The 25,097-nt window shown below is 40.8% G+C and overlaps 2 protein-coding genes across 7 annotated transcripts in view; one reads left to right on the top strand and one right to left on the bottom strand.

Moving 5' to 3' along the window:
- Positions 1-8,025, top strand: part of gig (TSC complex subunit tuberin) — a 59,712-nt gene extending 51,687 nt beyond the window's left edge. For 5 of the 6 annotated variants that reach the window (XM_076184397.1, XM_076184399.1, XM_076184393.1 and 2 more), the window contains 8 exons: positions 1,299-1,563; positions 1,704-1,833; positions 3,058-3,329; positions 4,311-4,542; positions 4,691-4,810; positions 4,997-5,137; positions 6,436-6,606; positions 7,383-8,025. In XM_076184397.1, the coding sequence (XP_076040512.1) occupies positions 1,299-1,563; positions 1,704-1,833; positions 3,058-3,329; positions 4,311-4,542; positions 4,691-4,810; positions 4,997-5,137; positions 6,436-6,606; positions 7,383-7,547 (1,496 nt within the window). In that variant the 3' untranslated portion in view covers positions 7,548-8,025. The remainder of the gene's footprint in view (positions 1-1,298; positions 1,564-1,703; positions 1,834-3,057; positions 3,330-4,310; positions 4,543-4,690; positions 4,811-4,996; positions 5,138-6,435; positions 6,607-7,382) is intronic. The other variant, XM_076184396.1, reaches the window with a different exon arrangement.
- A 5,314-nt stretch (positions 8,026-13,339) lies between these two features.
- Positions 13,340-25,097, bottom strand: LOC143024357 (arylsulfatase B-like). The gene is made up of 11 exons (XM_076183151.1): positions 25,067-25,097; positions 23,744-23,879; positions 23,287-23,450; positions 22,874-22,977; positions 18,664-18,776; positions 17,837-17,910; positions 15,305-15,409; positions 14,836-15,022; positions 14,408-14,714; positions 14,137-14,219; positions 13,340-13,799 (listed from the first exon to the last, which is right to left on the bottom strand). Exons 2-11 carry the CDS (start codon positions 23,874-23,876, stop codon positions 13,618-13,620), a joined length of 1,452 nt encoding a protein of 483 aa, XP_076039266.1. The 5' UTR covers positions 23,877-23,879; positions 25,067-25,097; the 3' UTR covers positions 13,340-13,617.

Here is a 25,097-nt window from a genome sequence, read left to right as displayed (position 1 = left end):
CATATGGCCTTGGTAATGAGACAAGTGAGGAGGAGAAAGAAGCATTTTGGAGTGATTTAAACAAATGTATGGGAGAATGTGAATTTAGTGGTGTTGGGAGATCTTAATGCTAGAGTAGGAGATGAGCTGATAGATGTAGTAGTAAGGAGGCTGTGGTGGCAGGAATAAAAACAGTGATGGAGAGATGTTTGTGATGTATATTGAAATGGAAATGGTAATAGCAAGCACACTGTCTAAAAAGAAATATAAACATATGTACACATTGTCCAGGTTGTTGGACTGAGGGTATTTAAGATGGCATTAATGGTTTATGTAGTATCGTGCAGAATGATTGGAAAAGTTTTGGACATTTTGGAATTCAGGATGTGTTTAGAGAAGAGGGTAGTAAATTGTCTGGTAATTTTCTGATTGAAAGGAAATGGAGTGGAGGTAAAGAGAAGTGCTGAAAGTAAGTTCACTGACAAGGAGAAAGAGGAAGAATGCCAGGTGAAGCTGAGAGGGGATATGGGGATGTAGTAAAAGAGAAATGAGGAATAGGGGAGAAATATTTAGGTTTCAAGAAGGTTATCTGAAAGTGTGTAAAGATGATGTGTTGGATGAGAAGGATGGGAGGAAATTGAGGAGCAGGCAGTGAGTGATGGGATGAAGAGGGGAAGGTGGTAGTGAAGTGACAGAAAAGAAATGAGCATATAAAAAATGGTCGGAAAGAAGAAATGTGGAACCATATGAGAGGTACAGAGTAAAGATGGTAGAAACAAAATGCAACGTGAGGAAGGTCAAGAGAAGAGCAGATGTGAAGTGAAGTCTTTGTTTGATGTGAATATTCAAAAGAATAAAAAGGTGTTTTGGAAGGAAATGAAAAGAATGAGGGGAGGGGAGTTGAGTAGAGAGGAGAGGGTTCAACAATGTGTGCCTTCAAGTGTGGCCCTATGAGACAGACATCAAAGAATAGTCTCTTAGTTGTCTGTCTTTAAAACCCACCAGCAAGTGGAGGTGCATGACACACAGTCACCACACTGGGCTGAAGCTTTCTCTATGACATAAAGAGAGCAGAGCACCAGTAACTGCTCTCCTTATGCTAGTTTTCCAGTGACGTGTAAACAGTCCTGCCAATAGAACATAAACAGTAGTCTAACATTTCTTCCCAGAAAGATCTATGGGAGGATCTGAAGACTTGTTTTCAGATATTGTGGGGCTGTGGGTTTGTAGTCTGTGAAACAAGAGACAGTTTATTTTTGTAGTACAGTAGACCCATTTTATTGTTTATAGATCTTGTCTGATGTTTGGTCTTAATTTAGGAGAGGATCCACATGTTCCAGTTCAAAGATGCCACTCAAGTCCGGAGATGAGTGAAGGAGCAAATGCAGAGGCCATGAATGGGAATGAGAAGAATGGCAACTTGTCCAGCTCGAGTAGTGAAGAAGTTAGAAGAGAGTCTGTGTCAACAAGAACTTCAACCCCACCACATGAAGATACCAAGGAGAAGATCACTGGAGGCTTAAGTAACACCACCCCTACCTCAATGGGAAGCAATGTCTCAACAAGAGGCAAAGCAAGACCAAGGTATTATTTATGTATTGGATAGAAAACCAGTACTTCATATTCTGCTCTACACTTTGTGTTTTTGGTAAGAATGGATCAAAATGTTTAGTTATCATTTCCTCTTCCTTCAGTGTCATAATTGATATTGTTCCATTTGTAAGGTTTGATGGACTCAGTAATAGTGGAAGCAGCGGGAGTGTCAACCTTGGTAATTCCTCTCCACCACCACCATTGGTCTCTAGCCCTCCACCTCCCAGTACCCGTATACGGCATGCCTCTGCCCTTCAGATGGTGAGTTTATTTTTACCTAAAAAATAGATTTGTATAATTAAGGAGTGACTAGGACACTGGTGCCTAGATACGAGGAGCTAAATGGTTAAGAGTTCAAGTCCCACTAGAGGGTTAATAGATGATGATAGTGGGGGCATGTAGTCATAAAACTCAAAACTTTGACAAAGGCATTGATACCTAGCCACCTTGCAGTGTAAGCAAGGGCTGGAAAATTGTGGAGGAGATGTATGGCATTGTCAGTGACCTAAGCAGTTTGGTTGGGGACAGAGAGTGTGGGGTGGGTGCATGCTTTAACATGGCCATCCCCTTTACAAATTGGGAAAAGACCCTTTGGTGTGTATTTTAGATATAGATGGAAGTGTAAAAGAAATAGAATTTATTTTGCTAAACCCTTCAGAATGGGACATATACCAAGGGGTTTTTCCCCCTTACAAGGGAGATAGCCAAACTCAAAAGGCATAATTCCACTCCCACCCATTTCATCCCCACCCACTCCATTCCCATTTACCACCCCCTCCCTCCCTCTTATCTTGGCTCCTTCTGGATGATAGGTCACTCCTACATCTTGCCCATTGCCCTGGGTCAGAAGCAATGTAGCAAAACACAGCATATCAGAATTGTTAAGTGGTGGGGGAAAAGAATACTCCCAAGTATTTCCACTTGAGTCATAAAAGGTAACAAAAATGGGATGGGGATAAGACTAGGCATCCTTCTACCTGTAACCCCAAAATGTACATTAAAAAAAAAAAAAAAGCATAAGAGGGTCTGGGAGGAGTTTTTCAACCAGAACCCCAAGGTTTGGGTCTTTTAATGTGTGTGAATGGGGTACAGATGAGAGTAAAAGGGAAGAGATAGGCAGTATGTTTGTGAAAAGAGAGATGGATGTGTTAGCATTGAGTGAAACAAAGTGTGAAAAAATAATTTGACGCACCCTGAAGGGATTTTTCCCTGTCTTCTCTTTTTACTGCATGAGGGGATGGAGAGGGAAGGGGTTGCTGATTTAATGAAGCAGTATTCCTCTGGTTGTGCTGTGTTTTGCAACTCTGCTTCTGACCCAGGGCAGTGAGTGAGATGCAGGGATGACCTGTCATCCAGGAGGAGCCAAGAGAAGAGGGAGGGAGATGGTGGATGGGAGTGGAGCATGTGTTGATGGAAGGGGTGGGAGTGGATTTTATGCCTTTTATGCCAGAACCAGAGAAGTTTCATTATTGGAAATTATTATAGAGATCCAGTGGGAACAGCATCACTCCTCCCGGTTCAGCGGTACCAAAAGACGAAGATATCACAGACCCCATTGATGGCTCCCCTAAGCCAATGCGCCGAGGCAGAGGTCACACTATATCAGACATGAATCCAGCATCCAGGATGCCTATTATGAGAAGCCAAAGTTCAGCTGCCAAGACACCTGCAACAAATAATGATAATTCTTCCAGTAATAATACCAGTAATGCTACCTCAGGAGCTAACAAGGAGAGCAGGAGCAATATATCCCCAAGGTAAGGTAACACTAGTAGTTCTGTTGAATCAGTTTACATCAGTTAATAATTAATTTCTAGTTTTAGGATCCTCTCATAGGAACTGCAGCATCAGGTGCCACTTGATGCCAACTGGACCTTGAGATCTCATACTGGCTTCAGGGCAGAGTGGTTTCCAGGAACAAGGTTGCATTCCACGTAGGGGTGACAAAAGATGAAGCTTTTTGTCTACATTAGGTGGTTATTTGCTTCTCAGAGACCAATGAATCAATGAGCAGGCACTTCTATTTCCCTCTGTTTCCATTCATAACTGCTCTTGGACACAAGATCAAGGTATCTATGAAAGGATCCCAACATAAAATAGCCCAGGCCATAGATTCAAACTACCTCAGATGCAACCATAACACAGAAGACAACGACACAATATCTCTTTTCTGAGTTACTTGGACCTGATTGAAGGCTGGTAAGGGAAGTAGAAACAAGTGCTAGGTGGAGGTTTAGAGTTGGTGGCTTAGGGTTAAGGGATGTTGGAGGTGAGCCAGTTGCTATTTGCATATGACAAATCCACTGCTGCTGCAGTTGCTTAAAGAGGAGCAGGAGGAGCTACAATAAGCAAAAGTATATGATGATATTTTTCATATGGAGTAGCCTAGGTGCAGGACGAGAGGGTGGAGTAGGTGTCATTTAAAAAAAAAAAACTGAAGATGTTTACAGAAAATTCTCTTGCCAAAAATAATCAAAACTGAAAGATAGGTGAAAGAAAATTATATATAGCAGAAGTACCGGTATTAGATCTTTGGGCAGAACAAAAGAAGTAGAGGGAAAGAAGGAATTGTGAAGCAAAATAGTATTTCATAGGTTCTTTGTGGAAATATATTTATGCTACAATGTAATGAACATAGGTAAAAGCACTGTCTTCATCTTAAATTTCATTGTTGTTAATTCATATACTTGCTTCTCATTTTTTACTTGGCATTAATATATATATTTTTAAATTCATAGTTTTGTGTTCCTGCAACTCTATTACCATGGATGCTTGGGTGGTGGGAAGGAGCGGCCAATACTTTTGAAAACCTCAAAACCTGAGGTCAGCAGATCGTTGAAAATCTTAGATCTTATACAGCCACAAGAAACGCACAAAATTGGTGTTTTGTATGCGGGTCCAGGCCAATTTACAGAGCTAGCTATTCTGAAGAATACATGTGGATCTCTACGTTACACACGATTTTTGCAGGTAAGTTAATTTATGCATTATGTGCATTGATTCTGACATGAGTATTAGGTAGGGAGCATGAATATACAGTGGTGTTGATGTACATGCAGTCAAGTACTATATACACTTGGAGTTGTTCACAACTACTTTTTCATTTATATCCTTACAGGGTCTTGGGACGATACATGAGTTAAGCAAAGTGAAACCAGAGAGCGTATTCTTAGGAGGTCTAGATACAACAGGTCGTGATGGAAAGTTGGTGTATGTTTGGCATGATGACATGATGCAGGTTAGTAACTATGCAGCCATTACCTCAGTATAGGGTCAGATGATGATGACTTGGTTTAATGTAAAAAAAAAAAAGAAGCCCTCACAGAGGGTTTTAGAGGAGGGGAAGAACCAATATTTGAAGACACAGATTGCTGTATTAGGTGGTTTATGTTGGTCAAAAGAGGATCACCTGCTCTTCTTACAGGTTGTTTACCACATTGCAACATTGATGCCCACACTGGAGTCAGATCCAAACTGCAATGACAGGAAGAAACACATTGGAAACAATCACGTCACTATTGTTTACAATGAAAGTGGGCAACCTTATAAGATTAACACAATGAAGGTAAGTGTCTTTCATGATCTAATTTAATCCAATTTGCTATGTCTAGTATGATTGATAAAAGAGGAAAAGGATCACCAATAGATGCAAGCTTGTGGTGGTCCTGTGAAATGTTGATGGAGAGAGTTATCTCCTCGTCACTTCACTCAAAGCACTCATAAATGCGAACTTGAAAGGAAAGCATTTAGTTTTGGGGTAAGGGTCAAAATATATCTATGTTTATGTATACAGCAAGATGCAGGGATGACCCATCATCCAGGAGGTGCCTAGATATAGAGGGAGGTAAGGGGGGAGAGGAGAGTGGAGTATGTTGGGGATGGAATGGGTGGGAGTGGTTTCTATGCCTTTGTTTTTTGGCTACCTCCCTTATAAGGAGGAAGAAAACCTTTGGTATATGTATATGTGTATGTATTTATACAGTAAGTATACATACATACATATACCAAAGCTCTTTTCCTCTTACAAGGGAGATAGCCAAAAAGGAAAAGGCATAAAATCATTCCCACCCATTCCATCCCTGAATACACTCCACACCCCTCCACCCTCCCTCTTATCTTGGCACCTCCTGGATGACGGGTCATCCCTGCACCTTGTCCACTGCCCTGGGTCAGAAGCAGTGTCTGACCCAGGACAGTGGACAAGGTGCAGTAAGTATAAAGTGGGTATATGTTTTAATTTGTCTGTAAAATCATGATCCATTTAGCTGTCAATTATTATGACGTTTCCAGGATGCACCATGTGGAGGCAGATCATACTTTTTCATATCTAAATATTTCAATCCATCTATTGGTTCATCTACTCTAGCACCAAGATCTCCCAATACCACTACATTGACATTTTCTCTAAATCCTCAATGCACTCATTTAAATCTATCCAAAAAGCCGGCCTTTCCTCTGCATTCTTCTCACTACCAGGCCCTTATGTACTTACAAAGACCCACATCTACCTTCCCAGTTTCACTATCATACACATTCACCTTGAAGAAACCACCTTTCACTCCACCACACACTTACCTATTTCTTCACTTACTAGTATAGCCACCCTTTCTCTCCCTCGTCCTCTCCTCACTCACAACACCCTCCCCACTATATTCCCAAACTCAGACTCATCCCTCCCCACTATACTTCCAAACTCAAACTCATCCCTTCCTTTCAACTTAGTTTCACTCAATTTCATTGTTTTTTTTTTTTTTTTTTTTTTTGTTTTTTTTTTAAGTGACCTTTTACAACTTAAGTGGAAACATTTGGTGGCAGTAGACTATTTAATTCACATGTGTAATGCACTTATTTGCCATTTTTCAGGGCCAGTTTAATCACAGTGTCATAGAAGTGGTGCCCTCAGATCATGCTACTAATGCTGTTGAGGTATTGTGCAAGCGAGAGGTATCTGAATACATTGGAGAGGGACACCCTCGATTGGTCTCCGATGTTAATCTACCAATTGTAGTGAGGCAGCTGGCTCTCCATGCCAATGTGAGTGGGTTCTGTTGATGAAATGGTAGTATTTTTACATCTTTGAAACACTGTAGGCCTTTAGCCACAGCTGCAGCATTCACTTTTGAATGCTTTTGTTTATATTTGATATACACAAATTGAACAAAAGTTTTAATGAAGATACACAGTAGTTGGCACTATGAAAGTGAAGGTAACTTTGGGTTGTATGAAGGAGCAGATGTGCTAATATACAAGATATTTTTTACAAAGGGTTAGGATGTCTCTCTCATGAATTTGGAAAAAATCATATTATAGGGTTGACAAAGGTGCTATGGGATGTGTTTTGGATGTATGGGATATGAGGAAGACCAGTGATGGTGTTCATTTTTTGTAGAGCTTGTATGAGAGTAAGAGTAGGGAATGGAGGGAGTGAAAGGTTTGAGGTGAAGGTGGGGATGTGCCAGGTTTTGTAATGTGGCAGTTTGAGAGGATGATATGTAAAGTAAGATGATATGTGCAAGGAGAAATGGAGGGGAGGAAGGTACACTAGGAGATGCATAGCTACAGCCAAAGCAATCACCTGTGCTTTTGGACTGTTAGGGCAGGTAAACAGTCTGTTGGAAATCAAAGAGGAGTGCAGGATTTGAACCCACAATTAAGCAAGTGCGAGGCCAGCATGTTTCTGGGTATGCCACCAGTGTACAGTGACAGTGGGTTAGAGTTTCAATTATTTCGAGGAGAAGGTCTTGAACATATGTCCGTATTTATTTTATTTCCTCTTTTGGTATCCAGTAAATTTTTCATTTCCTTTACAGCTTGCATCAGTGATCTCAGAATCCCTGAAGGGGCCAATCCACAATCCTTATGCAAGTAACTGGTTGGAGCGCTTGCGTAAAATCAGGAAGATAAGAGAGCAGCTTGTAGGAGATGGTGATAGTCAACAGACAGGTCTACTTGATTTCAGCGATATGATTGATTGAGGCTCTCATGATTTTTAGTCAATGAAATGCCTTTCATGTGTGATAATTATTACAGTGTAAGAGAGATATATTATTTTAGTCAGTAAAGATGCATTTTTCCTAAAATTTGGATTGAATATGAAATCCTTTATCTTCTCAGTATTGTATAAACTTGTCTTATTGAAAGGGAGATTGAACAGATGTCACTGGAAAAAAAATAAGGAGTCCTTGTTAACTTGATATGATTGGTCATATGATTTGGTTCTTATTGACTTAGTGAAGTATCAGATATTGGTGGGTGCTTTTGATTTGATCCACTTTAAATTAACAAAAAATCATAAAAAAGAAAAAAAAATTGATTGGTATGGGTAACTCAAATTTTCAATATGTAAGAATTTTTTCCCAATTTCGCTCCTTTTGAATTGGAAAATACAAGTTTGGCAGATGATATTCATCTTGGCAGAGTTATATTTGCATTAATAAAATGAAATTTATATAAGATTTATTAATTTCCTGTAAGCATACTATGATAGCTTGAGGCAAAAACTCTAGGAAAATTTAACCAGTTTACCTAGTTGTATTACATGGGAAGGGAGCTATGCTCATGATGACCCGTCTTTGTATCTTTCAGCATCAAGTTTTTTCTTAAAATCTTGAATAGTAACTGTGCACACTGTTTCATTATCTAAGTTATTCCAGATATCCAGCACTCTGTGTGGGAAGCTATTCTTTTTCAGATATCTTACCTCTGTGGTGGGGGGAAAAGAATACTGCCACCAAGGATTTCAATTTGGATTGTAAGAAGCGAGAAAAGAGGGATGGGGATTGGGACCAGGCATCCTTCTTCCTATAGCCCCACGGGACATTCCTAAAAAAAGTGAAGGCATAAGAGGGTCTAGGAGTTTTCTAACCAGCACCCTAAGGTTTGGGTCTTTTAATGTGCATGGATGTGGTAGAGATGAGAGTAAAAGGGAAGAGATAGGTACTATGTTTGTGAGAAGAAAGATGGATATGTTGGCTTTGAATGAAACTAAGATGAGAGGAAAGGGTGAGTGTGAGTTTGGGAGTGTAATTGGGAGGTTCTCAGGAGTGAAGAGAGGGTGAGGGAGAGAAGGGGTGGCTATACTAGTAAGTGAAGGGATAGGTAAATGTGTAGTGGAGTGGAAGGAGGTTTATTCAAGGATAATGTGGATGAAGGTGAAACTGGGAAGGGAGGTGTGAGTTTTTGTAAGTGCATATGGGCCTGGTAGTGAGAAGAGCATAGAGTAAGGGGAGGCTTTTTAGGTAGATTTAAATGAGTGCATAGAGGGATTAGGGAGAAATGTCAATGTAGTTGTATTGGGAGAACTTAATGCTAGTAGGAAATGAACCAATAGATGGAGTGATTGGGAAGTATGGAGTTCCAGGTGAAAATTGTAGTGGAGAATTGATGGTGATGTGTCTTGAAAGAGAGTTGATGATAGCAAATACAGCACTTAGGAAGAAAGTCAAGCATAAGTGCACATGGGAGAGGGTGGTGGAGGGAAGGGTGGCAGATAGAGCGTTAATGGACTATATAGTGGTGACCAGGAGTATGGTAGGAAGAGTTAAGGATGTACATGTTCTAAGGGGAGAGAGTGGGGGAATATCAGATCATTTTTTGGTGGAAGGTAAATTGAGAGTGGAGAATAGGTGGAGAAGGAGGAAAAAGGCAGAAGGTAGGGAGGTACTTAGAGTGAACTGCTTAAATGAGAAAGAAAAGGAGAAAGAGTATAAGAAGCTGAGAGAGGAGTGGGAGGGAGTGAAGGATAGAGTAGAACTAGGAGTGGAGTGGAGGAGGAATGGGGATGGTTCAAGGAGGGACTCATAAGGTGTGCAAAGATGGTGTGTGGAACAAGGAGGGCAGGAGGAAATAGATGGAGGGGTAGTGAGTGGCGGAATGAGGAAGCAAAGTAGGGTGTAGAATAGAAGAAATAGGCTTTCATAGATTGACTACAAATTAGGACGAGGGAATCGTATGAAAGGTGGAAAGTAAAGAGAAGGGAAGTTAAGTATAAGATAAAGGAAGCAAAAAGGAGAGCAGATGTGAAATGGGGTAAGAGTATAACAGAAAATTTTGAAAGTAATAAAAAGATATTTTGGAAAGAAATTAAAAGAGGAAGAGGAGGCGAATCAAGTAGAGAAGAAAAGATAAAAAGTGCAGATGGAGATATGTTATTTAATGTTTGTTTAAGAGAGGGTAGAGTGCCGGAGGACTGGAGGAGTGCCTGTATAGTTCCGCTTTACAAGGGAAAGGGGGACAAGTGTGAGTGTAGTAGTTTCAGAGAGATTGGAATTGAGCGTAGAGCGGCTTCGTGTACAGTGTTGGTATGTCGAGTCAGAGGGGTTTGGACACGTTCATGGACTAAATAAGAATAAAAAAGGGAAGAAAGCGTCTGGCTCCTATGTGATAATGAGAACGGAAAAATATCTACTTATCTAAGATGAAGTAGTGTTAGGCGATGATGGTGCAATGGAACAAATCGGTGGTAAGATGCACTGCTGGAAACAGAATGGTGAATTAGTACATTGTATTGACTGGTGAGTTATTAATACAAATATATATATATAAGTGAACACACGTACCCGTGTTCTTATTAGCATATATATATATATATATATATATATATATATATTCTTTTACACTCGTGAAATATTTGAAAAAAAGGGGGTGTTTTTATCATTGGCGTTGAAGAGTTCATTCGTGCGAAACTAGATGTGGGACGATGAGCTTGGGGTTCCTCGTAATAGATGCTGGGCGAGGTGCGTTGACTATTGGTGCAGCAACGTGCGATACTAGATGCGATGGTGGAGGCGGCGGGCGTCGTGGATGCTGGATAATGCTGCGAAGATGGGTTGCCTCGTAGTAGAAGTTGGATGATGCAGCGAAAAGGGGTTACCTTGTAGTAGATGCTGGATGATGCAGCAAAGAGGGGTTACCTCGTAGTAGATGCTGGAGGATGCAGCGAAGAAAGGTTGCCTCGCAGTAGATTCTGGGCGTTGCAGTGAAGAGGGGTTGTCTCGTAGTAGATGTTAGACGATGCAGCGAAGCAATACAGTGGTGCTTGGTAGTAGGATGCCGAATGAAGCGTAAAGTGGTGAGTTGGGAAGCGGCTATGTTCAACCGGTGTGTAGATCTCTGAAGTATTTTATCAGCACATGGAATCCCTAATCTGTAGCCACTGTCGTAGAGTTGTTGCTTCGGAGGAGTTAGTGTTGTAGAGTGAATTCGTATTTCCTAGCTGCCACCAGAATGTAGATTTGTAGTTAATATCTACAATTGTGAGTACTGGTGTTGGAGAGGCAAACAGTTGGAGATTTCTTTGGTTTAATTCCAGTCTTCTCTGGTTTACAAGCACATGCAACCTCTGAGGAAGACTCGTAGGGTTGCCAGATTATACATTATATACAAGTACAAGTAGACTGTTGCCATGTTTACAATTTGTTACATATTTTTTTTGTCGAGTCAGTTGGCGACGATGCCAGGAGCAGCGTCTATTGTAGTAGCAGGTGTTCGGGCGTTTCCCTGAAACATGGCGAGGCCCATTATCCCAACAGGTGTTTTTGGGTGTTGACCCGAAAGGCCTAGTCCTCTATTCACTGGAGGAAATGGAATGTTCCTTGGGAGAACCCGAGACAATAGAGAACCTTTTGAGAGTTGGTTGAAAATTCGCTAGAGCTCCCGCTTACTCCATATATGTTCGTGTGCACAAGTGCACGCTGGATATCAAAAGGGTTCACAATATATATATATATATATATATATATATATATATATATATATATATATATATATATATATATATATATATATATATATATATATTATGTGCTTGTGTTTGTATTTGATATACGCAAATTAAACAAAAGTTTTAGTGCAGATACACAGTAGTTGGCACTCCGTGAAAGTGAGTAACTTTTGGTTGTACGAAGGAGCAAATGTGCTAATTTACAGGATATTTCTTATAAACTGTAATATGTCTCTTAAATGAACTTGGAAAATTGTATTACAGGTTTGACAGAGGTGCTATGGGATGTGTTGTGGATATATGGAATATGGGAAAGCCAAAGAGGAAGTCAGAAGTTTTATGTGAGTAGTAGAAGAATGAGGAGTGAGGGTAAGGAATGGAGGAAGTGAAAGGTTTGAGGTGTGGCTGTGCCAGGGTTTGTAATGCGGCAGTTTGAGAGGCTATGTGATAGGAGAAAGATTTAAGTCACTCATGGTGAGGGTGATAGTATTGCATCTTGAAGGACTCCTTTGTATAGTCTTTTTGTAAATGGGATATGGTTGTTTTGTTGTTAATTTGTATTTCTTCATGCTATAAATTTGGTTAACCACCATTGTTATGAATATCTGTCTTAATACTTTTTTTGGGGTGCCTGCGGCGCTCCTCACTTCGCTCGCCGGCGCTTCGTGTCCTGGGCCTTCACCCCTCCTTCCCAACAATAGAATAATTAAATACAATAATAAATGTGTATTTTTATTGGTTACTTAAAGATATATGTTTAGCTCTTTTCTTTGGAGGTTCCTCCTCTTTGTCTTTTTTCATCACTTAACCTCTTGACTACCTTGAATATCTTGTTAAGTTTTGAAGATTGCTCCTCGTTACTCTTCTCTCAATTCCTTCTTCATTTCTTCCTTGAACTCTCTCAATGTCTCTGCCAAATCACTTCCATCACAGCTGGAGTCTTCATCGGAGAAGTCAGGATCATCTTTATAGCAGAACTTGGTATAGAAGTGAAAAGGTGACTTTGAACGCCTTAACACAACTATAGGGGGAAAGGAAGGCTTTTCAATGCTCTTTTCTTAGCCTTGCAGCGAAGGCTTTATCGCTCTGTAGCACATCCCTCGATAGTTTCTTGGTGTCAGTCAACCACTTTGAGAAATGTATTTGACGCTTCTTCTTAAATGCTGTGTTCCCGAGTATAGTGGAGGTGCCAAATGGTATAACCTAAGCTATTGATGGTTTCCCCTATCCCTGAATTAACACCTATATGAAGTGACCCTTCACCCCACCCTCCCAACCGCGGGTCCCCGTTTTCGAAAGGTTCTTGACCATTAGATTTTTAGTTATAAGTAGACGTATAATTGTAGTAAACAGGCAAGGAGCAACACTCGTGGGGTTCCGTCACCTACTCTCCAATTCATCATACCTAACTTTAAATTCATGTATGGTTCAAACCTTGTCTATGTCCTCATATGCCAGTCATTATTGTCAATGTGTACATGAACGTGTGTGTGCACGAGCGTGCGTGATGAAGTGTATGCATTAATGGGGGTGACACTGGAATTATGTGGTGATTCATAATATTTGCATATCTTAGGATATGTTCAGTATCTAAGAACTCTACACACTTCTTTCTTTTATTCATTTATCAATCCGATTTATCCAGATTAAATAGGGAGCTCGGTTTCCTTTATAAAAAATTATGGGTGGTTGTGGTTTGAATCGTCCAAGTTATAATTTTTCACCATGTTAGATTGCACTAATGTCGTAACACATTGGTAAAATTTAAACTTAGAACCCACTGTCGGTGGAAAAAGATAAAAAGTGAGATGATTGTTCCTGTATATTTCGACCACTCACTGTGGTCCTCTTCAGTAGATGAAGAGGACCACAGAGAGTGGTCGAAATATACAGGAAAAATAATCACACTTTTTATCTTTTTACACCCGACAGTGGGTTCTAAGTTATAATTTTTCACCTCATCTTGCTATCCACTCATAAGTTGCAGCTTTTGTAGTAAGCATTAAAATCAGCTGTTTTTAGTTCAGTTAATACAAATTTGTGAAAATTGATAAGACCTTCTGATTTATTAGGTTTACTAGAGACAAGAAAAATTGCACATTATAAAAAAAGTTCAAGGTATTTCTTAATATTTACAGTGGACAGTAATAGCAAAACAGGAGAGTAGTGGTCCACAATGAAGTTATAGATACAGAAAAAAAAATAATAATAAAATAAAAAAAACAAGAATGCTCTTAAACATACAAATTAATAGAGAACGAGTCAGAACTTCAAATGGAAGAGAGTATTTCCAACAAGTTCTCGTTGGTTCCTGCAAGGTTGCTTCAGGTGGCTGTGCACCAGCCAGGACTCCAGGCTCCTCCGAAGTTGTCAGGATCTCCAGCAGGATCTCCCAAGGGAACATCAGAGGTAACGACGTCCTTCAGGTACTGGTGGAGTTCCTTCTCCATGTCCGCTGCGACTTCGGGCTCCTCGTCCATCAGGTTCTTCGTCTCGTTGGGATCGACTGGAAGGAGAAGGACATGTATGAGACACTTCAACTGAATACTCATAAGATTTTTTTTTTTTTTTGGGGGGGGGAAGGGAGGGCATACCAACGGCATGTTGTCATTAACGAAAAGGAAATGCAAAGGATGTTATGATTACACATTACTGCGTTCAATTACCATCTCAACCTCAACACCTACAACCTTGGTTCAAGTTTTTTTTTTTTTTTTTTACAAGATCCCAACATCGCATAGCCTCATCTTCGTACAGCAATATGGGGATGCGTTAAAAAATATGAAATGCTCTTATTGGTCTAAAGATGGAAGGCAACCATAGATATGTATGTGTGAACTCACCATCTAAGTTGAAAAGCCATGGGCCATGCCTTCCAATATCGGAAGATCCACGCTCACCAGTGACGTACTTGAAATTATCCCGCCTGCAAAAACAGTAACATGAACTGTCATATCTAATAAACAGACAAAAAAAAAATGAATAGATAAATAAATGAATGAATAAATAAATAAATAGATAGATAAATAAATAAATAGAAATGAATAAATAAATGAATAAATAAGCAAAGAAACGGTCCATCTGCAGCGCAGAGGACGCGAGGTGCATGCCTACCTGACAGCCCCTTTGGGTTTTTCGTTGACAACATCAAGGTTATAGATGAAGTGATTTCGCGGTGACGGTGCGCCGTTCTTCAGGGCACTCCACTGAGAAAACCCGTCGTTATGGTGTAGCTCGTCTGCAGACATCTCCTCCCCCTCCATGGCTATGTCGAGAATGGTGTTGAACCAGTCTGTGACGTGGAATAGCCCTCTATGGACTCTTGGCTCCAAGCCCAGAAGTGGAGAGTGGATGAGGGCGGGTACGCGGGTTCCACCTTCGAAAGAACTCCACTTGTAGCCACGCAGCGGAGCGTTGCCATCTGGACAGAGGCAAAATATCCAATTGGGATGAGATATTCCCGTGCATTAGGGACATGTTACAAGACAGACACATGTTTCCTACAATGCAACCCTGTGGATACGGAAACCCTGTGGTCTTACGGAAATCTGCCAACTCCGCTCCGTTGTCTGACGAAAACATGATGACTGTGTTGTCATAGAGCCCTTCTTCCTTCAGCGTGCGTACAACCCTTCCGATCGTGTCATCCAGGGCCGACAGCATGCCGTATCTGACCCTGTCCATTTGACTGTCAATGTCCGAGTACAGATCTTCGTAGACTTTGGGAACCTGTGCGAAAGGATACCGTGCATACGATCAATGATAGCTCCCGGGAGCGGGTCATTAGAAGAATAGATCCAACAGGACTTGGATGGCACTATAAGTCTAGTATAATCCAACAATAATGCCATAAAACCTCAATAGATGGCATTACCTCAAAGTAGTCCATGTTGAAAACTATAACTTGGGGTTAGGAAAGAACACAAGAGGCAGCATTTCTAGAGAAGGGTGTGTATACCCAAAATATTAAATATGTATGAAAAAAGTGTGGTGCTCTCTGTCGTGTTTTACCTCATTCGGGAAATGGATGTTTTGAGAGGCCAAATGCAGGAAGAAGGGCTTCCCCTCTACCTTCGCGTTCCGTAGCAGATCCTCTGTGCGCTCCGCAAACAAAAACTGAAATGAAAAATCCGTATATTTAAATCAGACTTAATCTTTATTTTTATAATATAATTTGATTTGTTTGTTTACTTGTTTATTTGTTTTTTTATTCAATATGTTTATTTCTAATTATTTTTAATTTTATTCATTTATTAATTTATTTACTTATTTATCTATATCTATTTATTTGAAAGATAGTTTTGTGGATATCATGAAGTCTCAGTCTGGCAAATGACCAACAACATCCTTTGAGGAGTTTCTAATTGAGACAGGATTTTGCAAAATGCACCCAAATGAGATGATTTAACTATTTCTTTTAGCCTGATTACAAAAATATCTAAACTATTCTTATTAGACTTTCAGCCCATAGTATTTTTTAGTGAAAACACGGTTCATGCCTGATTGAAAAGAAGGGTCAGAAAGGAAATTTTGAATAAAGCCAGACTGCTCAGCTCTTTACAAAACAACTCTTTTCTGACTTACACCCCATTGCCCATCAGTTGGAGTACCAACTCGCCTTTTAGCGATGCTGTTTTTTTTTTATCCCTGGGCGAGATTCGAACTCGGATAGCTGAATTAGTGGTCAAGAATTGTTCCACTGCACCGTCGAGCCATATGTCTACTCATAAGCGCGGCTATTAACTACTTCCATCATAGTTTGACTTTGGCCAAACATCAAGTCAATGTAGAGAAGCGTTTCCCAATCTGGAGTACTAGTGTAGCAAAGTCATGCTTTGAAAATTCGTTTTCTGTAGAACTCACGTACCATAAGTAATTTTCTTAATTAATATTGTCACCCCGCTAAAACTTGCATTATGGAAATATAATATTATGAATACTGTTACGTCTCTCATATCTATGTGTAAATGTCTGTAAATATTAGTACTATTATTCTGCAAAAATCAAATTGTAATTTATAAACCAAATTATTCCTGGTGATAAAAGTAATATAAGTCTTTCTTACACAAAGAATTATGTTGCACAACGAAGAGCACAATGGAAATAAGCTCACATGCTTTTTGTGTTATCCTCGGCAATTGTAATTGTTATTTCGAACTAAGTATTCTTCTCATTATCTGCACTTCATGTATATTGATACATACATATACCAAAAGGCTTTTTCCCCCTTACAAGGGAGGTAGCCAAAGAGAAAAAGGCATAAAAAACATTCCCACCCATTCCATCCCTAAATGCACTCCACTCCTTTCCACCCTCCTCCCTCCCTCTTATCTTGGCACCTCCTGGATGACGGGTCATCCTTACATCTTGTCCACTGCCCTGTCACAAGGCACAGCACATCCACAGCAAGGCCGCTTCATTAAATCGGAGATCCCCCCCTCTCCGTCCCCTCATGCAGAAAAGGAGAAGACGGGGAGAAATCCCTTCGGGCTGCGTCAATTTTTTCTCATACATACTACCTCACCCCCCATCCCCCCACCCATTCCACCTCATGCATCACAACATCATCCATATACAACCATTCTCCATTCACCCCTGTCTTCTGTCCTCTCCCGTCCTTCCTCAACAGACATTCCTCTCTTCTCCAAAGCCCCCTTCACCCCATCCATCTATCTCATCCTAGGATGCCCCCTCATGTTCACTCCCTCCACATCTGCCTTCCATACCTCTTTTACTAGTCTTTCTTCACTCATTCTTTCCATGTGTCCAAACCATCCTAATACTCTTTCATCAACTCTATCTCCCGATTCCCTTACCACCGCTGTTCTTCTCCTCACCTCCTCATTTCTCACTCTATCCAGCCTAGTAACCCCATCATACTTCTCAGACACCTCATCTCAAACACATTCAAGCTCCTTCTCTCTTCCTCTCTTATGTTCCATGTTTCTGCCCCATGCAGAAATGATGCTACTTTCATACAGTTTCCTCTTAGCCTCCATTTCTAAATGTTTATTCCTCATTACACTTTTTAATCCACCAAGGCATTTACTCGCTTCTCTCAATCTACATTCTACCTTCACCTCCACTCCACCCTTTCCTGCCATATTTGCACCCAAGTATCTAAAACTATCCACTTCCTCCAGTCGCTCTCCCTTAATGCTCACTTCCAGTCTGCTGCCACTCTCACCCCTTGTACATCTCATCACCTTACTTTTACCCGCATTTATCTTCAACTTTCTTCTTCCACAAACTCTCCCAAACTCACTTAAACATCGGCTTCGGTTGACTATACTCCGGATTATATTTCCAATAAAAAGTCCTGAGAGAATTAGAGTATGATTAATTCCATTCTCTCACTGGCGTGTACCTACACCCTCTGGGGTGCTGGGAAACAAATGATATATTTCCTTTCCTTTATCCTTTATCCTTTTAGTGATAAGATATTAGTTACGGGGGTGCTGGAATGCTCAGACCTGACCACTGGGGTACCCTTAGGGTCGGAAGAGGTTGGGGAACGCTGTTGTATATGAACACGTGACTCACCTCTGAGTAGCTCCCCTTGGCTTCCCAGGCCACTCGATCTTGGTCCCTAAAGTCAAAGCCTACCGGTGACTCGTCTGTAAAGGCGATGCAGGTATGAATTTCGGGAGAGGGAAGTGGGAGGGCGGTGAGGTGAACACAGAAAACGCGAGTATTCATTCCTTTGAGTTTCATCCTGGTTAAGAGCTTATCACACTGCACTATTTTTCCTCCAACCTCTGATTAATCAGAAGTACTGCCCATCTCCATAAGTTTTTTTTTCTGCTGCAAAATCACTATGGTGCATTATTTTGTTTTCTCAAGAAAAATACATAGAATGAGACATGATATGCTGAAGAGAAATTGTTTTCCTACAGCGTATCAGGTTTCTTCCCGAAAGCTGCAGGCTGAAAATCTGTTCCAACTGTCGGAGGGAAAACAGCCCAGTGTGATAATGCATTAAGGATTAAAAACCGCTTTCTGTGCTTACCTCACCACCTGGCGGATGTATATATATATATATATATGTATATATATGTACATATATATATATATATATATATATATATATATATATATATATATATATGTACATACAGAAATTTAGTTCCATTAGTGTACAAGTCGATCGAGTTTGTCAGGGAATAATGAGTTACAGTAGTGTAATATATGATTTAAATAAATCTGGTTCCACTTTAAAAAAGATAACTGTTGATTGTGAATACTGAATTCAACTCAAATGACACATCACTTCTCCATTGAAGAGAGGGTGAAATAATTAGAATATGGTGACAGGTGATATCATCTCGCCCTGTTACTGATATACGAAGTGCATCTGGTAGCAGACTCACATCCCATGGTCTCGTGCGTGTAGTAGTGCTCGCCATAGGCATAGAAGCCATAGTGCGTGTCGTAGCCTCGATGCAGCGGCGTGTAGGCCACATCGCAAAAGCCCAGATGCCACCTGTGATGCAATGACAAATTGTTGTTTAATTCATTTTTGTTTTAAATCTTATCGTGTATCTGATCTGATTTTGTTTTATATAATATTTCATTCTTGTTTGATTTGATCTTATGGTTTCTTTTATATTTTGTTCTATCTCATTGCATTTGATTGTAATTTCATTCATCCTCCTCTGGAGATGTTATCATTCCCATCTGGCTGCATGTTATTGTGCGGTTGAATATACTCAGTAACATGCAGCTGATAATTTTGGGTCTATATGGCGCGCCCCTACGAACCAGCGTCACACATAATTTTGTCTGTGATAAAGGAATTATTTACTCATAGAGAAATGATGCTACCTTGTTGTACTGCAGCTGTCCCTCTGTTATGATATCCCTTCACTCACTCTCAATACTCTCCTGTACTATTTCTATGAATATACAATATATTTCCCTTTTCGCATAACCCACCTCCCTTGGTAGAAGGAAAAAAGAATACTGGAGGAGTTTTTCACAACCAGAATCCTAAGGTTGGGATGTTTTAATGTGCGTGGGAGTAGTACGGATGAGAGTAAAAGGGAAGAGATAGGCAGTAAGTTTGTGAGAAAGAAGATGGATGTGTTGGCATTAAGCGAATCTAAATTGAAAGGGAGGGGTGAGTTTGAGTGTGGGAGTGTAGTGGGGAGTGTAGTGGGGAGGGTGTCAGGAGTGAGGAGAGGACAAGGGAGGGAAGGTATTGCTTTGTTAGTAAGCGAAAAGATAGGTAAGGATATATTAGAGTAGAAAGAGTTTTTTTTTTCAAAGTTAATGCGGGTGCAGGTGAAACTGGAAGTGAAATGTGTATCTTTATAAGCGCATATGGACCTGGTAGTGAAAAGAATATAGAGGAAAGAGTGGCTTTTTGGATAGGTTTAAATGAGTGCATAGAGAGTTTTGGAGGAATGTCAGTGTAGTGGTATTGAGAGATCTCGATGCTATAGTAGGGGATGAACCAATAGACAAAGTGGTTAGAAAATTTGGAGTGGCAGGTAAAAATCGTAATGGAGTGTTAATGGTGTAGATAGTTGATAATACGTAACACATTTCATAGGAAAATGGTAAATTGTAAGTACACATGGCAGACGGTGCTTGATGGATGGGTGGTTGATAAGGCTTTAATGGACTATGTAGTGATATATAAGAAAAGAGTAGGAAGAGTTCTGGATGTACATATTCTTAGGAGAGAAAGTGGGGGAATATTAGATACTTTTTTTGGTGGAAGGTAAGTTGAGAGTGGAGGATAGATGGTGAAAAAGGAAAAGGACAGAAGGTAATGAGGTGTTTAGAGTAAACTGTTTAAGTAAGAAGGAAAAAGAGCAGGATTACAAGAAGCTGAGTGAAGTGTGGGAGGATATAGCAGAGTGTAAGAAGAATGGGTATGTTTCAAGGAGGAAGTAACAAAGTGTGCAAAGATGATAGTGTGGAAGAAGGAGGATGGTAGGGAATAGAACGAAGGTTAGCCAATGGTGGGATGGTGAAGTGAAGAAGGTTGTAGGAGAGAAGAAGCGAGCATTCAGGGACTGGTTGCAAAGTAGGACAAGAGAAACATATGAGAGGCACAAAGAAAAAAAGAAGAGAAGCAAAATGTAAGATAATAGAGGCAAAAAGAAGAGCATATGTAAGATGGGGGAGGAGTATAACAGAAATTTTCTAAAGTAAGAAAACATGTTTTGGAAGGAAGTTAAGAGAGGAGGGGGAGGCGAGTCAAGTAGTCAAGAAAAGGTAAAAGGCACAGATGAAGAGATAACAACGGAAGAGGCGTGCAGTAAGGGGAAGAGGGACATAGTATTTTGGGAAGTTGTTAGATGTGGAGGAAGATAGGCAAGAATTGGTGGGAGGCGCTAAGTAAATGACAGTGATGGGTGATGAAAATGAAGGAGAAATAAGAAAAGATAAGGTACAAGTAATTATTAAAATGATGAGAACAGGTAAGGTAGATGGGTTAGATGGGTGTCATTTGGAGCGTTTGAAGAAGAGAGGTACAGAAATAATGGACTGGCTATTGAGGCTGTTTAATGTGTGTCTAAGGTAGTGTAGAATGCCGGAGGACTGTGGGAGTGCCTGTATAATTCCGCTTTAAACGAAAAGGGGACAAATGTGAGTATAGTAGTTTCAGAAGGATAAGTTTGTTTAGTGTAGTAGGGAAGGCTTATGGGAGGGTTTTAATTGAGACGATTTGGAGAGGAACAGAGGGAATAATTGGTGAGGAAGAGTGTAAACTTAGGAAAAGTAAGGGATGCTTGGATCAGATTTTTGTGGTAAGACAGATATGTGAGAAAGCTTTAGCAAAAGGTGAGGATTTTTTTTTGGGGGGGAGGGGGCTTTTATGGATTTGGAAAAGGCTTATGACAGGTTAGACAGGAAGGCACTGTGGGAGGTTTTGCAGATATATGGGCTCGGAAGAAAGCTTTTAAGGGCAGTCAAAGCTTTTTACGAGAGTATTATTAAGGTAAAAGTGGGGCTGTGTCAGGGATGTGTCATGTCACCATGGCGGTTTAATGTGTACAAGGATGGGGTGGTAAAGGAAGTAAAGGTGAGGGTAATGGTCAGGGGATTGGAGATGGTTAAAGAAATTGGAGAAAAGTGGGAGGTGAGCCAGTTGTCATTTGCTGACGACACTGCGCTTGTGGCAGGATCAAGGGGGTGATTAAGGGAGTTAATGGCGGAGTTTAGGAGGGTAAACGATAGGAGAAAGTTGAAGGTAAATGTGGGTAAAAGTAAGGTGATTAGATGTAAAAGGAGAGAGGATGACAGGGAGTTGGAAGTATGTCTGAAAGGAGAGAGGTTAGAGGAAATGGATAGCTTTTGGTATTTGGGGTCGCACTTGATAGGAAAATGAGGAGTGGAAGTGGAGGTAAATTGTAGATTGACAAAAGCAGGAAAATGCCTTAGGGTACTTAAATGTGTAATGAGAAATAAGCATTTGGGAATGGATGCAAAGAGAGGATTATATGAAGATATGATTATACCGACGCCACTGTATGCAACAGAGACTTGGAATTTGAGAGAGGCAGAGAAGAAATATTTGAATGTGTTTGAGATGAAATATCTGAGAAGTATGGTAGGGGTTATAAGGTTGGATAGAGTGAGAAACGAGGAAGTGAATAGGAGAGTTGATGTGGATAAAGGAGATAGCAGATAGGGTTGATGGAAGAGTACAGGGATGGTATAGACACTGTTAAGAATGAGTGAGGAAAGATCAGTAAAAGAGGTATGGAAGGCAGAGGTGGATAGAGTGAACTTGAGGGGACGACCGAGGATGAGGTGGATGGATGAGGTGAAAGGTGCATTGAGCAAGAGGGGAATGTCTGTTGAGCAAGGAAGGGAGAAGACAGGGGAAAGGGATGGGTGGAAAGTGACTGTGTATAGATGATGCCCTGATGCGAAGGAAGGGGTGGGGAATGGGAGGTTAGGGTGATTATGTGTTAATGATATTTTGATAAAGACCGAAGGGATTTCTCTCTATCTTCTCTGTTTCTGCATGAGGGGACGGATATGGGGGAGTGGGGGGATGATGATCGCCGATTAAATACAGCGGCCTTGCTGTGGATCAGGTGTGCCGTACTGCATTGATTTTGACCCAGGGCAGTGGGCGAGATACAGGGATGACCGTTTATCCACGAGGAGCTATGATAAGGAGGAAAGGGTGGGTGGATGGGAGTGGGTATATCCCTTTTGACTTGGCTACCTCCGTGATAATGGGGTAAAATTCCTTGGTATATTGATAGATAATTATTGTTTTATATATTGTTTTATCTTATTTCTATTATATATTATTCATACTATTTTTTTTATTATTCTCTTTTATTTCTGTCTTATTTTTTGTCAGTCGCCTAACGTGAAAAGGTAGACTGTGTGGACATAAGGTCTTTGTCCCCCAGAGAGAGAAGTATATTCATACATAGCCCCCCCCCACACACACACACACGTACACAATCTCAATACAAGCTATGTTAAACCCTCGTAGCTCACTTTTGGATGTGAAGAAGAAAAGTTGGGGTTGGGAGAAGGTGTCAACCCTTAGGAGGGAGAGGGGACGGAGGAGGAAGTAAGGGGAGGGGATTTGGAGACACCTACTTGCCGACGAGGTGCGTCGCGTAGCCGAGGTCCTTGAGCTTTTGGGGCAGCAGAGTGTGGTTCAGGGTGAGTCCACTTGGTTCAGACTCGATCAGGACAAACCGCTGAGAAAGTTAATTAAAAGTTAGTTGCACATTATTGTATTATCATTAACCATGGTAGATTCTAATTTCTATTTCATCTATCATTATTATTTTTATCATTTAATCATTCATTTGATCATCCATTTATTTATTTATTTGTTTAGCCTGTGTCCTCATCTTCCTTCTTTGCTACCTCCCACATCTCTGCCACCATCCTCCCTTGCTGTTAATCAAGATTGCCCTCGCTTCTGGCTGAGCCCTGTTCCTCCTCTAGCACTTGCTAACCAACACAGCGTGCGAATGGCAACTAGGCGGAATCTAGGCTGTCACCTGTCTGCCTGTTTTGTGGGCGTAGAGACCCGTGAGGATGGCGGCGCGTGAGGGCGAGCACATCGGGTGAGCGTAGTACTGCGGCAGCTGGACGCTCGAGTTGTACAAGCTGTACAGGTTGGGCATGAGCACCTTCGGGTTGTTCCACGGCACCTCGTTCCAACCTTATCAAAATAGACAAAGGAACGATTAATATTGTTGATGTTGATGTTGCTTTTGCACACACTATAATTTTGTCCAGTTTGTTCCATACATCCACCGGGGAAAGCTGTGTGTGTGTGTGTGTGTGTGTGTGTGTGTGTGTGTGTGTGTGTGTGTGTGTGTGTGTGTGTGTGTGTGTGTGTGTGTGTGTGTGTGTGTGTCTGTGTGTGTGTGGGGGGGAACACGCGATAGTGCTGTCATTGACTTCCACCCGTTCTTCTGCCTAGAAAATATGTTCTCACTCTAATGTCCTCACCAATGTCGTCGCCTATGATGAAGACAATGTTGTGAGGCTTCACTTCAGCTGCCATGACGCCGCCGTAGTGCGACGACGAGGCAAGGGCAGCGACCAATAGGAGAGCTGCGTTAGTCCACGCCGACCGTGCCATTTTCTGAAACAAAACAAGAACTATCAAATCCTTCATACTTTCACAGACTTGAAATCTCTGTAGATTTCTGTTCTTTAAATAACTGAATCTTGCCTCTACAAACGTTTTTTTATGTATGTGTGATATATCAATAACCCTAGTTCGAAGGAATCTTATATTCATGTTATTTAATGTGATTCGAATGTTCTTCACAGCCATTAGAATCAGAGATCACATCAAGAGTCATAACTTGATTCGTGACTCACAGCATGGTTTCTCCAAGGGTAAGTCATGTGTGACTTTTTTCTCACACTAAAATATACAAGGCGTCAGATAATAGTGATAGTTACAATGTTATTTTCACTGTCGCTAGCAAAATCAGGACTTTCTCAGGCGCAATATCCATAGTCGATATCGACTGACGGAGGCCTACTATTTTTACTTTGAGTTTAGAAAAGCGTTGGACTAGGTGTCCCACCAAAAACTACTAAATAAAGTAAAAGCCCATGGCATAGGAGGAAAAGTGTTTGAATGGATAGCTTGGATCAGTGACAGAAACCAGCGGGTCAGCATGAATGGTGTAAAATCCAATTGGGTAGTGTTTCATTGCTAGGACTTGGCATAGATGTGTAGAGGTGATACACTTTGGGTTTCCGTCCTATAGAAAGGGTATAGATTCACTAGAGTCAGTACAGAGGAGAATGACCAAAATAATACATGGGCTCAGAAATCTAACTTACGAGGAAAGACGCAGAGTGCTGAGTGATCTAATCGAGGTGTTCAAGTGATTCAAAGGCAACGCAAACAAGGTCATCATATTAAAACAACAGGTCAGGACTCGCAGTAATGGATTTAAATAGGACATATTTAGATTTAAGAAGGAAATAAGCAAGATCTGTTTTACTACAACTTTATGGATGGGGATGGCAGGTGATAATGGACATGAAACAGCCTAGTATAGGCCTTATGGCCTCTTGCAGTCTCCTTCATTCCTATGTTCTTATGTACGTCCATGATGCTATATGGCACGAGTTATTTATGATAGTTGTTGTTATATGCTCAAACCACAGGATTACTGTAACAACCACTGTTTTTATAAAGTTAGTTTAAAATGACACTATTTTTCATTATGACACTAGGACATCGTTCTTAAATCAGAACATATAAACTCTATAATAGATTTTGTTAGTCACAACTGGGAATTTACATACCTTACTATCGCGTCAGCCACTGAAATTGCAC

The sequence above is a fragment of the Oratosquilla oratoria genome, chromosome 4 (genome assembly GCF_046742065.1).
Source record: "Oratosquilla oratoria isolate Oo_2021 chromosome 4, ASM4674206v1, whole genome shotgun sequence".
NCBI lineage: Eukaryota > Metazoa > Arthropoda > Malacostraca > Stomatopoda > Squillidae > Oratosquilla > Oratosquilla oratoria.
Note: the sequence above shows the minus strand (reverse complement) of the source record. Positions and strands in the feature narration are given on the sequence as shown.

Bases quoted from the DNA above. Each gene is read 5' to 3' on its own strand.
- LOC143024357 (XM_076183151.1), bottom strand. From the start codon at position 23,876: ATGGCACGGTCGGCGTGGACTAACGCAGCTCTCCTATTGGTCGCTGCC. The intron at 23,451-23,743 runs GTGAGGACATTA...TATTTTGATAAG, and splicing joins CATCATAGGCGACGACATTG to GTTGGAACGAGGTGCCGTGG. The intron at 15,023-15,304 runs GTAAAACACGAC...CCTTTCGCACAG, and splicing joins ACATCCATTTCCCGAATGAG to GTTCCCAAAGTCTACGAAGA.